The 14,911-nt window shown below is 45.0% G+C and overlaps 1 protein-coding gene across 7 annotated transcripts in view; it reads left to right on the top strand.

Moving 5' to 3' along the window:
* Positions 1-13,640: 13,640 nt before the first annotated feature.
* The window catches only part of KIF3B (kinesin family member 3B), a 37,499-nt gene continuing 36,228 nt past the window's right edge, over positions 13,641-14,911 (top strand). For 5 of the 7 annotated variants that reach the window (XM_082432147.1, XM_082432145.1, XM_082432141.1 and 2 more), the window contains exons 1-2: positions 13,669-13,772; positions 14,672-14,822. In XM_082432147.1, the coding sequence (XP_082288273.1) occupies positions 14,817-14,822 (6 nt within the window). In that variant the 5' untranslated portion in view covers positions 13,669-13,772; positions 14,672-14,816. Of the gene's footprint in view, positions 13,773-14,671; positions 14,823-14,911 lie in introns of all 7 variants that reach the window. The other 2 variants (XM_082432142.1, XM_082432143.1) reach the window with 2 other exon arrangements.

Here is a 14,911-nt window from a genome sequence, read left to right as displayed (position 1 = left end):
ATTAAAATATATAAATAGATCAAGAAACCAAGGTGAAGGGAAGGAAAGTTTGAAACAGTAAATTGAGACCAAGGGGGAAGTTAGTTCTTAACAATATATGCTGCAAAGTCTTAAGTAAATATTTGGCATTGCAGGGCTGGAGGGGATTTTATACATTATCTGATCTAGTTCCCCAACTACCTCTTGAAATCCCTTTCCAACACCCATACCAAACAGCCAGCTAGCCTCAGTTTGCACATCTCCAGTGATGGGAAGCTCATTACACTGCAAGGAAATTACAGCTATCAGAGAGTGTGGACCCAGGAGTACAAACTCACATGCTTCCAAGGGCCAGGCAGGCAATAAAAATAAATGAGGTAGGTCTGCAGGTGACTGGGAAGTATATGGCAAAGTGGAATGCACACATCCTGTTTAAGGGGGACAGTTGCTACTCCTCCCAGCCAATTATTGCCATGTGGGAACCCAGGCCAAGTGTGGCCAAGTCTTTGTATATTTCTTTCTTTTTTTTTTTTTGGCCGCCCTGCATGTCTTGTGGGATCTTAGTTCCCCGACCAGGGATTGAACCTGAGCCACGGCAGTGAGAGCGCGGAGTCCTAACCACTGGACCACCAGGGAATTCCCTGGATATTTCAAGAGAAGCTGAAAATCCCAACTGATATGAGAAATCTCCTAGTCTTTAAATGTCAGCAGTTAATTCTCTATTTTTTAAAACATGGAGCAGGCCAGATAAAACACAACTACAGGCAGATGCTCCCACAGTTCACCAGTTTGTGGGCCCAGAGACACCAAAGTCATGGGCTTTGAAACTGGATTACAACAGACTGATTCTGGCTCTGCCACTTACTGGGTAATGGTTTGAAGCCTCAGTTCTCATCTGTAAAATGGAGATAATAATAGTTCCCACCTCTTAAAGCCATAGATATGTGAAGAGAAAGATAGACTGTAAAGTATTTACCACAGTGCCTGGCATAAGGAAACACCCAATAAATGCAGAGCTATAAATAAATAAAGAATTTATAAATAATAAATAATAAACAAATATTTCTAAATGAATATGCAGTGCTAAATAAATGCAATAAATAACTAAACTATTATGAGGGCCTCTCTCAGGCTTCCATGCGCTGTTCCCAGCTGTGCCTATGAAGGTAATTTTTTGTTTGTTTGTTTTATAAATTTATTTATTTATTTTATTTATTTGGCTGCGTTGGGTCTTCGTTGCTGCGCGCAGGCTTTCTCTGGTTGCGGCGAGCAGGGGCTACTCTTCGTTGCAGTGCACAGGCTTCTCACTGCAGTGGCTTCTCTTGTTGCAGAGCACAGGCTCTAGGCTCACGGGCTTCAGTAGTTATAGCACGCGGGCTCAGTAGTTGTGGCTCACAGGCTCTAGAGCGCAGGCTCAGTAGCTGTGGCGCACGGGCTTAGTTGCTCCACGGCATGTGGGATCTTCCCGGACCAAGGTTCGAACCCGTGTCCCCTGCATTGGCAGGCGGATTCTTAACCACTGCGCCACCAGGGAAGTCCCTATGAAGGTAATTTTTGATAAGGGTGGTTGAGGTAACTTCCAAGGTTTTCAAGGGGGACTTTGGTTTTAATTGTTAGATGCGCAGTTCACAGTTTCCTGTTAGGTGCCAGCACAAACAGCATTTTCCTTCGTGCAAGGTTGAGACAAAACCCAGCTGAAAGAGGAAGTTTGCAGGATCCTATTTTGGGGCGGGGTCGAGGGTGATGAACAGATATGAAGAGAGATCTGTCATATGTGCATGGGAAGAGGGATCCGGGGGAGAAGGCCTCTCTGTGCCTTTCTTCCAGGGGGTGAAGGACCTCTGGAAGAAAGGCACAGAGAGGCCGGTGGGTTTATGGAACCTAGCCAGAGAAACATGGGAAATACGGCCAACAATGAGGTTGTCAGGGTTGGTGGGAGGAGCCTCGGAGCTATGTGCCTGGGGGAAGGGGAGCCACTGGAGAGTTACGGGCAGGGCAGATCTGCAGATGTAGGGACAGGGATAACCGAAAATCATCACTGTTTGCTAGTCAGTGATGTGCTGAATGTGCTTTCCCAGGCCTCATCTCAAATCAGTATGAGTTTGTGTCTCCTCTCCACAAATCTGGGAGTTGCCGGGGAGGAGGAAAATAGGCTATTTTTTAGTCTTGCTGCCATAGAGACATCCCCAATATTTGCAGAGAACTTGAGAGAAGTGCAGGGATGAGCTGGGGCCACATGGCTATAGGCAGAGGATAGAGTGTGGGCTCTGCGTTCATGTGACAAAAATGTAACCTTGGCCAGTTTTCCTACCTGTTAGGTGGGGACGATAATAGTACCTTCATAATAGGGGACTGTAAGGATTGATGTACTTGACTCATTGTAAATGCTCCATAAATGTCCTTTCAGCTCTCCCGTGGCCTTCCCCATGGTCTCCTTACCTTAGGCCACCACTTTGTACCTGTGGATTATCTGTCTCCCTCCTTAACCTATGTGCTCCCTCTCTTTTCATCCCCTGATCCCACTTTCCTTACTGGTCAAGAATGTGCCTTTGAATTTCTTTACTTCTGATTCTCCTCGGGAAAAGCCAGAAAATCACATGTAGCTGATAAATGGCAGAGTTGGGTCTTGCATTCAGGTCTGACTGACTCTCAGGTTCCTGAACTTTGATATCACACCATGCTCCTTGGGCTCGATACTCATCACTGGCTGTGAGCAATCAAGTGTCTTGTTCAAGGCCTCATGACCGTCAGTGGCAGAGCTGAGATCCAAACCCAGATCTGCCTGGCTCCAAACCTGGTGATTCTCCCTTACCCCCACTCCCCAATCCTCATATGGAGTCTTCAGTTGCCCTTTAGAATAATCACCCTGCTTCTCCCATAGGGCCATTAAGTAATGAAGCATTTCACTATAGCACTTCATTATCAACTCTCCCACAGGAATTCTATAAGGTCATACAGCAGGAGTCACGCCCAATTTGTAGATGAAGAAACTGGGGCTCAGAGAGGGAAAGCAAGTTATCCGAGGTCACACAGAATTGATATAGCCAAGATTCCCCCTGCTTCCAGAATCCTAGCTCAGTGCAAATGCTACATCTTAGCCATCCTCAGGTGTCTTGTTACTCCTAAAGAGATGCCCTGCCCACAATCTTTCACTAAATGATTTTCTAATGGGTTGGCCACCCCTATGTCGGATGCCATCTTTGTGCAGAGCCTGAATCTGGTTGTTCCCAGGGCGCCAGAGATAGCCTTGCTGCTCATGGGAGGGAAAGGGAAGCGATAGACCTTCATGACCATACAAGTGGTGGCGACCCCAGGAGCTGTAATCACCAGGACCAGGATGGTGGGTTGCCAATGATATCCTTTAAGACCTCAACAGCTACTTAGTTTGTTTATTTTTTAAGACTTTTTTTTTTTAGAGCAGGCTTTTAGGTTCACAGCAAAGTTGTCTCCTGTTCCCATCAACATCCCTCACCAGAGTGGTACATTTGTTACAACTGATGAACTACATGGACACATCATTATTGCCCAAAACCCATAGTTTACAGTAGGGTTCTCTCTTGTTGTACATTCTATGGTTTTGGACAATGTATAATGACATATATCTGCCATTATAGTGTCATAACAGAGTATGTTCACTTCTTTAAAAATACTCTGTGCTCTACGTATTCATCCCTCCCCACTAACCTCTGGCAGCCACTGATCTTTTTACTGTCTCCATACTTTTGCCTTTTCCAGAATGTCACATAGTTAGAATCATACATTATGTAGCCTTTTCAGATTGGCTTCTTTCACCTAGTAATACACATTTAAGTTTCCTCCATGTCTTTTCATGGCTTGATAGCGCACTTCTTTTTCTTTTTTAAAAAAATATTTATTTAGGGACTTACCTGGTGGCGCAGTCGTTAAGAATCTGCCTGCCAATGCAGGGGACATGAGTTTGAGACCTGGTCCGGGAAGATCCCACATGCCACGGAGCAACTAAGCCCGTGTGCCACAACTACTGAGCCTGCGCTCTAGAGCCCATGAGCCACAACTACTGAGCCAGTGCAACACAACTACTGAAACCCACGCACCTAGAGCCCATCCTCCGCAACAAGAGAAGCCACCGCAATGAGAAGCCCGTGCATCGCAACAAAGAGTAGCTCCTGCTCGCCGCAACTAGAGAAAGCCCGCGCACAGCAACGAAGACCCAATGCAGCCAAAAATAAATAAATAAATAAATTTATTTTTAAAAATATATATTTATTTATTTGGCTGCATGGGGTCTTAGTTGAAGCAGGCAGGATCGTTTGTTGCGGTGCACAGGCTCAGTAGCTGCGGCATGCAGGCTCTTTAGTTGTGGCATGCAGGCTCCAGAGTGCACGGGCTTAGTTGCTCCATGACATGTGGGATCTTAGTTCTCTGAACAGGGATCGAACTCGCATCCCCTGGATTGGTAGGCGGATTCTTAACCATTGGACCACCAGGGAAGTCCTGAGCATTTCTTTTTAGCGCTGAATAATATTCCATTGTCTGGATATTCCACAGTTTATTTATTCATTCACCTACTGAAGGACATTTTGGTGGCTTCCAAGTTTGGGCAATTATTAATAAAGCTGCTTTAAACATCCGTGTGCAGGTTTTCGTGTGGACATAATTTTTTGGCTCCTTTGGATAAATACCAAGGAGCATGATTGCTGGATCGTATGGTAAGAGTATGTTTAGTTTTGTAAAAATCTGCCAAACTGCCTTCCTAAGTGGCTGTACCATTCATTTTGCATTCCCACCAGCAATGAATGAGAGCTCCCACTGATTCCTGTCTTCACCAGCATTTGGAGTTGTCAGTGTTCTGGATTTTGGCCATTCTAATAAGTGTGTAATGGCAGCTACTTAGTTTTCACAATAAATATAATTCCTGCTTACTACATAAAATTTAGAAAATATGAAAAGGTGTTAAGAAGAAAATAAGAATCAACTATAATGCCAATACCCAAGGGTAATGACCATTGTAAATATTTGATGGGTATCCCTCCAGCTTTTTCTATGCCTACACACACACACACACACACACACGTATTTCTAAACCAAATGTGTGATCAGATAGAGTAGCATACCTGTAGTGGATACTGTTGGTCTTCTACTCAATACACACACCCTTCTCCCTTGTTCACAGAACTTCAGTTTTGTTTTGTTTTGTTTTTAAAGGCTCTGGGTTTTTTGTTTTTTTTTTAATTTATTTATTTATTTTATTTTTGGCTGCACTGGGTCTCCGCTGCTGCACCCGGGCTTTCTTTAGTTGAGGCGAGCGGGGGCCACTCCCTGCTGCGGTGCATGGGCCTCTCATTGCGGTGGCCTCCCCTGTTGCGGAGCTCCGGCTCCAGAGCACAGGCTCAGCAGCTGTGGTGCAGCGACTCAGCTGTTCCGCGGCATGTGGGATCTTCCCGGACCAGGGCTCGAACCCACGTCCCCTGCATTGGCAGGCGGACTCCCAACCACTGCGCCACCAGGGAAGCCCCAGTTTTGTTTGTAGGTAGTGATGGAGTTGCCTTAATCTCAGAGAAGGTTCAGCCTGTCCAGGGAGAGGAATCATGACTGATCTGGGCCACTCATGCTCATCTTATCCCCCTTCTAGCTTGTATTGCTTCACTGTCTAATTTGGTTACAATTGCCTGCATGTGGCTTTTAAAATTCAAATTAATTTATTAATTTATTAAATTTTTAAAATAAAATCTAGCACGTAGTTCCTCAGCTGCACTAGCCACGTTTCAAGTTCTCAAAAGCCACACGTGACTGTGGCTACAGTATTGGACAGCACAGACATAGAACATTTCCATCACTGCAGAAGGTTTTATTGGACACAGCTGGAAGTGTGCGCGTGGCCCACTTCTGGCCAGGAAACATGGGTGGTGAGTTTGCTGCCTCACCCCGCCTGGATGGAAAGACAGAGCCTCATTGGGATGAAGCCTCTGCCCCTGCTTCTTCTCACGCAAGATGCTGGCGTAAGCGTGTGATGCCTGGAGCAGCCATCTTGCAACAAGGTGACAAGTGCAAGGACAAGAAAACAACTTGCGTGGGAGGGTGGAGAAGGATGAAAAGAGCCAAAGGCCACTTTTTTTTTTCTTTTTTAAAAAAATTGTGGTTAAAATATACATAAAATTTACCATCTTAACCCTTTTAAATATACAGTTCAGTAGTGTTAAGTACATTCATATTATTGTGCAGCCAGTCTACAGAACTCTTCATCTTGCGAAACTGAAACTCTGTGCCCATCAAACAACTCCCCATTCTCCCCTCTCACCAGCCCCTGACAACCACCATTCTATGATTTTTGACTACTTTATGTAAGTGGAATCATACAGTACTTATCTTTTTGCACTGGCTTACTTCACTTAGCATAATGTTCTCAAGGTTCATCCGTGTTGTAGCATGTATCAGAATTTCCTTCCTTTTTAAGGCTAAATAATATTATTATATTATATTATATGTTATTTATTTATTTATTTACTTATTTACTATTTTTGGCTGCGTTGGGTCTTTGTTGCCGCGCGTGGGCTTTCTCTAGTTGTGGTGAGTGGGGGCTACTCTTCCTTGCATTACGTGGACTTCTCATTGTGGTGGCTTCTCTTGTTGCGGAGCACGGGCTCTAGGCATGGGCATCAGTGGTTGTGGCACGTGGGCTCAGGAGTTGTGGCGGACGGGCTTAGTTGCTCCATGGCATGTGGGATCTTCCTGGACCAGGGCTCACACCTGTGTCCCCTGCATTGGCAGGCGGACTCCCAACCACTGCGCCACCAGGGAAGCCCCTCTATTGTATGTTTATACTGTATTTTGTTTATCCATTCATCCATCCATGGACACCTGGGGTGCTTCCACCTTTTGGCTATCGTGAATAATGCTGCTATGTACGTGGGTGTACAAATACCTCTTTGTGACCCTGCTTTCAGTTCTTTTGGGTAAGTATCCAAAAGTGAAATTGCTGGATCATATGTTAATTCTATTTTTAATTTTTTGAGGAACCCAATACTGTTTTCCAGAAAGGCTGCACAATTTTACATTTCCACCAACAATGCATAACGATTCTAATTTCTCCACATCTTGACCAACACTTGTTATATTCTTTAATTTGTGGTCTTGATTTGCATTTCACTAATGATTAGTGACATTGAGCATCTTTTCACGTGTCTGTTGGTCATTCGTATACCTTCTTTGAGGAAATGTCTATTCAAGTCCTTTGCCCGATTATTTTTTTAATATTATTATTTTTTTATTATTATTTATTTTTTACTATGTTGGGTCTTCATTACTGCGTGCAGGCTTTCTCTAGGTGTGGTGAGCAGGGGCTACTCTTCGTTTTGGTGTGCGGGCTTCTCATTGCAGTGGCTTCTCTTGTTGCAGAGCACAGGCTCTAGGCACACGGACTTCAGTAGTTGCAGCACGTGGGCTCAGTAGTTGCAGCACATGGGCTCCAGAGTGAAGGCTCAGTAGTAGAGCGCATGGGCTTAGTTGCTCCGTGGCAGTGGGATCTTCCCAGACCAGGGATTGAACCTGTGTCCCCTGCATTGGCAGGCGGATTCTTAACCACTGTGCCACCAGGGAAGTCCCTGCTCAATTTTTAATTGGGTTATTTGTCTTTTATTGTTGAGTTGTAGGAGTTCTTTATATGTTCTGGACATTAACCCCTTATCAGATATATGACTTGCAAATATTTTCTGTAAGTTTTCTTTTTCGTTCTGTTGATTGCCTAAGAGACTGTTTCTTGATGACCACCATGGAGCATTAAAAGTTTTCCTAATGTATATAGATATTCTACTTTTCCCCTCATTATATTTTCTGGCGCATTCCCACATATCATTCGATGCTCTTCAAAAAACATTTTCAATGGCAACATAATATTCCCTCTTATTGACATATCTTAGTTTATCTATCCATTCCCCTAATGTTGGATATAATAGTCCCCTGTTGTAAGTGAAGCTGGGATGAACATCTTTAGGAGCATCTCTCATTATTTTCTCGGAATTGATTCCTAGAAGTGGTATGGGCTGACTCACATGGCTCTTAGTCATCATGTTAATTTTCCTTACAATTTGTACCAATTTCATCCCATCAGCAGTGGGATGAAAGTGCTCTTCTCTCCTTTCTTGCCAACACTGAGTATTATGCTTTAAAAATCTGCCAATTTGAAAGGTGAATGGTGATAATATATGTTTTTAAATACATGTGTTGTGTGCTGCCATGTGCCAGCCACTGTGCTAAACACAGAGGACAGATACAAGACAAAACCCCATCCTGGGACGTCGATTCTAGTACTGGTTCTGTCATCAGGCTTCTACGACCTCCTTCTGGCTCTGAGATTTTAATCATCATTGTTGTTTCTTCATCCCCCACCATTTACGGTGCTTTACAGTTGGGAAAGCAGTTTCCCACCCATTCTCTGGGGGAATTCTCACAGCAACCCTGCAGGAGGCAAGTTGGGAAATGAGATCCAGAAAACTGAACTAGGTTCACTGAGGTTGTCCAGCCAGTTAAGTGCCTGAGGAGGAAGCAATTAGCAGCCAACGTCTGTCTGGCTTTCTTCAGAAAACATCAAGATGTGAATTTAGAAGGCACTAGCTTGGTTCTTGGCCCTTAGAGCCTCTCTCAGATCCCAGCATCTCATCCATACTGAACCTGGGCACTCAGCCAAGCGAGGACCATCAAGTGTGTCTCAGGTGCTTGGCCTCAGTCCAAACCCAGCATCTCGTTTCTTCCTGAAACGGGCTCTGGGATGCCACCTCCTTGCATTGTAATAAATCATTCACTTTGCAGTCTCTCTTTTTTTTTCCACTGAGATATACTTAACATAACATTATATGAATTTCAGATGTGCAATGTAATGATTCTATATTTATATATATTACAAAATGATCACCACAATAAGTCCAGTTAACATCTGTCACCATGTATAGTTACAAAATTTTTTTTCTTGTCATGAGTACTTTCAAGATCCACTCTCCTAGCCACTTTCCAATATGCAACACAGAATTAGTAACTATAGTCGCCATGCTCTACATTACATCACCATGACTTATTCATTTTATAATTAGAAATTTGTACCTTTTAACTCCCTTCACCCATTTCATCCACCTCCCCACCCCCTGCCTCAGGCAGCCACCAATCCTTTCTCTATATCCAGAGCTTGGTTCTTGTTTTGTTTTGCTGTTTGTTTGTTTGTTTTAGAATCCACATATAAGTGAGGTTATATGGTATTTGTCTTTTTCTGTCTGACTCATTTCACTTACCTTTGCTGTCTTTTTACACGACCCCTTTCCAAGCCTCTTCCCCAATATGTATTAAATTTCCAAGCCCAAACTCTCCTAAACAGTAGGACTCTTTACACTGCAACTATTGTTTTCCTGGAGGACACCATGGTCCTCACCCAATAAAAGAGGGAAAGAGATTCACCATTTTTGGAGCACCTACTAAGTGCCAAGCACTGTCCCACTCTATATCTCCATTAATCCTCACGATAAACCTGAGCAGTAGCATTAATAGCCCCATTTCGCAGATGAGGAAACTGAGTCCCAGAGAGATAATGTGACTTGCACTGGGTCACTCAGCTATCTGGTGAGGGGCGGAGCTGGGATGCAAACCCAAAATCATCTGGACCCCACAGTCATGCTTGTCATTTTTCATATCCCAGAGCTGTGCTGTCCAATACAGTAGCCACTAGCCACTCGTGGCCATGTAAACTTAAATGAATTCAAATTGAATAAATAAAATTCAATTCCTTGGTAGTACCGGCCACATCTCAAGTGCTCAATAGCCCTACATGGCTGATGGCTACTGTATTGGACACCATCAAATATAGAATATTTCCATCACTGTGGAAAGATCTGTTGGATAGCGCTGCTCTAGAATGTCACAGAAGAAAGGAAATTTGGTGATTTTACTCTTGCATGGGGAGCCAGCCATCTGCCGTATGTCAACCCTGTAGGGAGTCCATCGGAAGTTATCTTCCCTGGGTGAGATCAAAATAAAATTATCCATGGGTTTCTGGGCTGCGTTTTGTCTTTCTCCTGGTTTGGGAGGAGACTGCAAGCTGGCTCCACTCTGTCCCACCCATGATAGGTGCCAGCAGATTCCTTTCCTCACTCCCCTTCTGCCCCAAACCCCCAGGTATCCAGTGCTCTCCTCTGTCACGGGGTATTCGCGATGCTTCTGGCCATTAAAATGGATGCCCTCACAGGATAAGTCAGATGGGGACTGAGCAAAATTTCATGACACAGTGGGCTTCATTCCAGCTGGGTGGCCACTGGGTGACATGGTTGCTGCTGAGGAGGTGTCCTCATTGAGTGACAATGAGGAGGAGGAGGATGGATGGAGCTCCTTGGCAAAGGGATGTCTGGTTATAATGGGATTTTTTTTCTTGCCTAACAACAGAACCCCTTTTTCTTATGTTCAAGGAATTCTCACTTTGTAAATGAAGGCAGGGTCTTCTCCCACCATAGAAGCCAAAAAGCCAGATGTTTGCCTTTATAGCTTCCACTGCAGGTATGAGATGGATATGTGAGTCAGACTCGACCAATCAGAGCTTGGGTTACAAAGAAGCTGGGACTGCAGGGAATCCTCATGGGGAGGGTGGGTGAGAATGATGCTGAGACAGTGCTCATGGCCAGATGTCTGTGGTGAAAACTGGGCATCCGATGTCCTCACCAGACTAGCTCAGTAGTACGTGGTCTCACGTGACCTGGCCTTGTCATTCCTGGCCACTTCTAGAAATTTCCTGATGATTTTTGAACTTCTCATTTAGTAAATTGTTTCTGCTATCATCAGCCAGAGTTGGTTACTGTTGCTTATAATGAACCGACACAATGGCGCTCACTGGAATTAGATCAGATCGTTTCTAGGCTGGAGTTTGCTCTGGGGGAAGGGGTCTCTGCTGTGATTCACATGATCTCTCCATATCAGGACCCCTTGTCCCAGCCCCACTGGCCTCTTTCCCCGCTGTTGCATTCTCACCATATCTCTTCTCACTCAAATTAGCAAATCTCCAGAATTGGAGGTTGGAAGCCCTGCTCTGACGTGTCGAGACTTCCTCCATGTCCTGAGTCCCCTCTCCAGGATTTTGGAACTCAGAAAGTCCTTTCCCTATCTTTCTCCTGAAACAACTCTTCCTTGAGAAATAAATGTTTCAATGTCTAAGTTGGGTGGAAAATGGAAACATACTGGTAATATATCAAAGTGTTACCCTCCCATACTAGGGTGACCAACCATCCTGGTTTGCCCAGCTAAGGTTTTCTTGGGAGATGGGACTTCTGACTGATTCGAAAACAGGGAAAGTTCTGTGCAAACAAGGATGAATTGATCGCCCTACACTTCTACTAAATCTACACTACTACTACTAATCTACACAGTTTTATACAGCTTACTAAGGACAGAATCAAGACCAGACTCTCATCAACAGTGCCTTATAAAAGTTTTTTTCTTCCTGATAAGTGAAAAAAATTTCAACGTTATTTCAATTTTCGTTTCCTTTAATATGAGTGAGTAGAGCATCTTTTCATATGTTTAAAAGCCATGTTTTCTATACCCTTTATCTGAACTAGCTGTTTATACCCCTTTATGTACCTGTTTTTTTTTAATTTAAAGTAATAAAGACATCTAGTTAAGCATGGTGTATCGATTGGCCTGGAATACATGACATGTATTTATTTTTTTCTCCTTGAATCCTGCTTATATGACAGTAAGAAATAAAAAATGTATCAGCCCATAATGTGGATAGAACAGGAGGGAGACATTAGCAGTGCAGAGATTTCAGCAAACTTTTGGCAGACAGAGACAGATGGGTAAGTAGTAACTGACTTAACAGGAGGAGGAAGTTTTGACCAATGTCTGCAGAGAGGAATACTGATGACTGAAAGGTGAGCCCAGAATCCTTCCATAGAAGAAATGGATGCTAAGGTTGAGGAAATCTCCCAGAGAGTAGAACAAAAAAGCCAAAAAGAGGGAAAATAAGAGAAAAACAATGAGAAAATTAGAAGCTCAGTCCATGAAATACAACTTCTAAGAGAAGTTCAAGACAGAAGGATTTGTTGATCGTTTAGAAAAAAAATAAGAATAGCTACAAAGAAAACTAAGGAAAATGGGGGAAAAAATCGAGGTAATTATCAATCTCAAAAAATACCAAAAGGTGTGGAAGACATAAAACACAAACACACATTATTTGGTTCAGTAGAAACAGAATTTGTAGTTATTATAGGGTAAACACGATTCATTGACTTAACTATATTGAGTAATGCTGAGTAGGAAAGTAGGGTGGGTTAACAGGTGAAGGGAAGTAAATGAGGACCCAAGGGATGATTCAAAGTCAGGTATCTTAGTTGGGGCCAGCTAACTGCTGTAACAAAAAGCCTCCTCGTCTCAATAGCAAAGTCCAATAAAAGTTTATTTTCTTGTCCAGTTTGGACAGCTGTCCTCTAAGGGGTGTCTCATTGATCCAGATTCCTTCCATCTTGCAACTCAGCCATCTCCTAGGGCCTTGGAGTCCTTCACTTCAAGGCAAAGTCCTTTAAAGTCCTTCACATTAAAGCAGAGACAGTATGAACAATTATATGAGAAGTTTTTATGGGCTAGGCCTGAGAATGGCACATATTCAGAACTTGGTCTGAACCACAGGTTAAGGCTGGGAAATGTAGTCTAGTTGTGTGTTCAGGAGCCAGAAAAAAAAATGTGGGGTAGTAAGTAGCAATATCTACCACACTAGGCAAAAGTAGGGGCTGGGGGGTGGGGAAGAGCATCCCAGGTATTCATTCATTCATTCAACACATATTTATTGAGCACCTACTATGGACCAAGAGTGGCAGATGTAACCATGAATAAAGGGATCCTGCTCTCAGGAGCTTCTGCATAGTGGGTAACTGCAGGTCAAGTTCTTGGGGGGAGTGGGTATGGAACCTGGCCTTCCAGGCTAATGGGGGTGGAACAGAGTTTTATTGATTTTGTAGAAAGTAGTAAGGGTTTTGGGTTTGACTTTAAAAGCAGTGGGAGTCCATTAAATGGTGTTAAGCAGAATGTGACACGATCTGTTTTATGTTTTAAAATGATCATTTTGGCCACCTTGTGGAAAATAGATTGACAGGTCAGGGCTGGACAAAAGAGTAGAAGCAGAGCCCAGAGATGGCAGGCAGGCTAGAGATGAGGGGGACTCCGCCTGGCCTGATGTGGTGGCCCTGGAGATGAAGAAAGGTGGATAGGAGAAATATTTGAGGAGTACTCTAAGGGACATGGTGACTGATTGGCTGTGGGGGCCGGGGGCGGGGAGTGAAAGAGAGGGAAGGGGCAGGAATGATTCCTGAATTTTTGGTTGAGCGACCGAGTGGGCCCTAAATGGGAGCTATCTCAATAGCAATTTGAGATGTGAAAGCGCTTTAGGAAAGGTCAAATAGCGCAACTAAGCCAGTGCGTTCCATTTTACAGATGGGGAAACTGAGGGACGAGATACTAGCAGGTGGTTGTCAGGCCATGTCGCGCTCGTCTCATAACCCCTTAGATGGGTGAAAGAACAGGAGGCTGTTGGATACCTACTAAGCGCCAATACCTGGCCCGGCCCCTCCCCGCCTGGCTCTCCCGGCTCTCCATGTCCGCCGCTCGTGTCTCAATAAAGTTATTGAAATTGACACTGGTTGCTAAGGAAGTAGGTCGCCGAGCCGGGTTGCTAAGGAAGTGAGCGGCCTCGGTCTCTCCCCATCCGGGGCAGCGGGGAATGGCTGAGCCCACGGTTCGCAGCCGCCCCCGCCGCCGCTGCCGCCGCCGCCAGCTTTCGGCTCGGGCTGCAGGTGAGTCGGCGACGATGCGAACGACCGCCGGGCAGGGCAGATCCTTCCGCCGCCTGGGATCTTCCCGAAGGCCCGGGGCAGCACCACCGACTGGCTTTGCTGCTCCGGGAGCGGGAGCATCTTCTGCCCTGCCTCCTGGGCATCTTCAGGCAGTCCGGGCGACCTCGCCCCTCCTCCCCCGGGCGGGGGTGCGGCCCGACCCCCAGACCCGGCCGCGAGGGCTCAGAGTCTGGGACCCAGCTCAGGAGGGAGGCGGGGAAGCGAAAGCTTGGGGTCCAAACCTCGGCGCTGCCCCTGGCTCGCTGTGTGACCTTGGACAACTCCCTTCCCCTCTTGGCTTCAGTTGACCTGTTTGCCCAATGGGGTCCTAACACTTGCTGCTCAGAGTGGTTAAGATTATGAGGCGTGTATGTTGAAAGTGCCCTAAATGGGGAGGAGAAGGACCGAGAGTCCAACTTTAAGTCCGAGTATCTGAATTTGAGACTGTGCGTCTCCACTTAGTAACTGTGTGGCCTTGGGCAAGTTAATCTCCTTGAGCCTTCTTTTCTTTATCTGTAAAATGCGTTAATGAACCACTGTGGGAATCCAGTAAGATGGGTATGTCAAGTAGCTTGGCACATAGTAAGTGCTCAACAAGCTATTATGAGGCATGAGGGGTGGTTTGGGTAAGGCTTCCTGGAAGGGTTGACTTTGAGACAGGTAGGATTTAGGTGTGTAGTTCACCAGCTCATATGGATATCCCTCCCCCTGTTGACATCCCCCCCACCCTCAGTTTTACTTCTCCATTCTGCTCAGAGAAAGGGAGGTGGTGTGGACTTCTGCAAAGTAGTCCTGGTGGGGGAAACCCTGGGGTCAAGTCCTCGTAGTTGTTTGAGGTTATGGTTTTATTTTCTACTTAGGCCTTGTTGACCCTTCCAGAAGACAAAGATGTCTTCATATCTTTATGTCTTTTGAGAGGTGCTTGAAACAGTAATAGCTATTTACAAGTCTGGTTGGCCCTTGAACAACACAGGTTTGAACTGTGTGGATGTGGATTTTTTTTCAATGAAGGTATGTACTTCACCTTTATATATAAGGGACTTGAGCATCCGTGGATTTTGGTATCCAAAGGGACTCCTGGAATCCCCTACAAATACTGA

Source organism: Balaenoptera physalus (genome assembly GCF_965194825.1).
Source record: "Balaenoptera physalus genome assembly, chromosome: 16".
Taxonomy (NCBI): Eukaryota; Metazoa; Chordata; class Mammalia; order Artiodactyla; family Balaenopteridae; genus Balaenoptera; species Balaenoptera physalus.
This window is presented reverse-complemented; position numbering and strand designations above follow the sequence as displayed.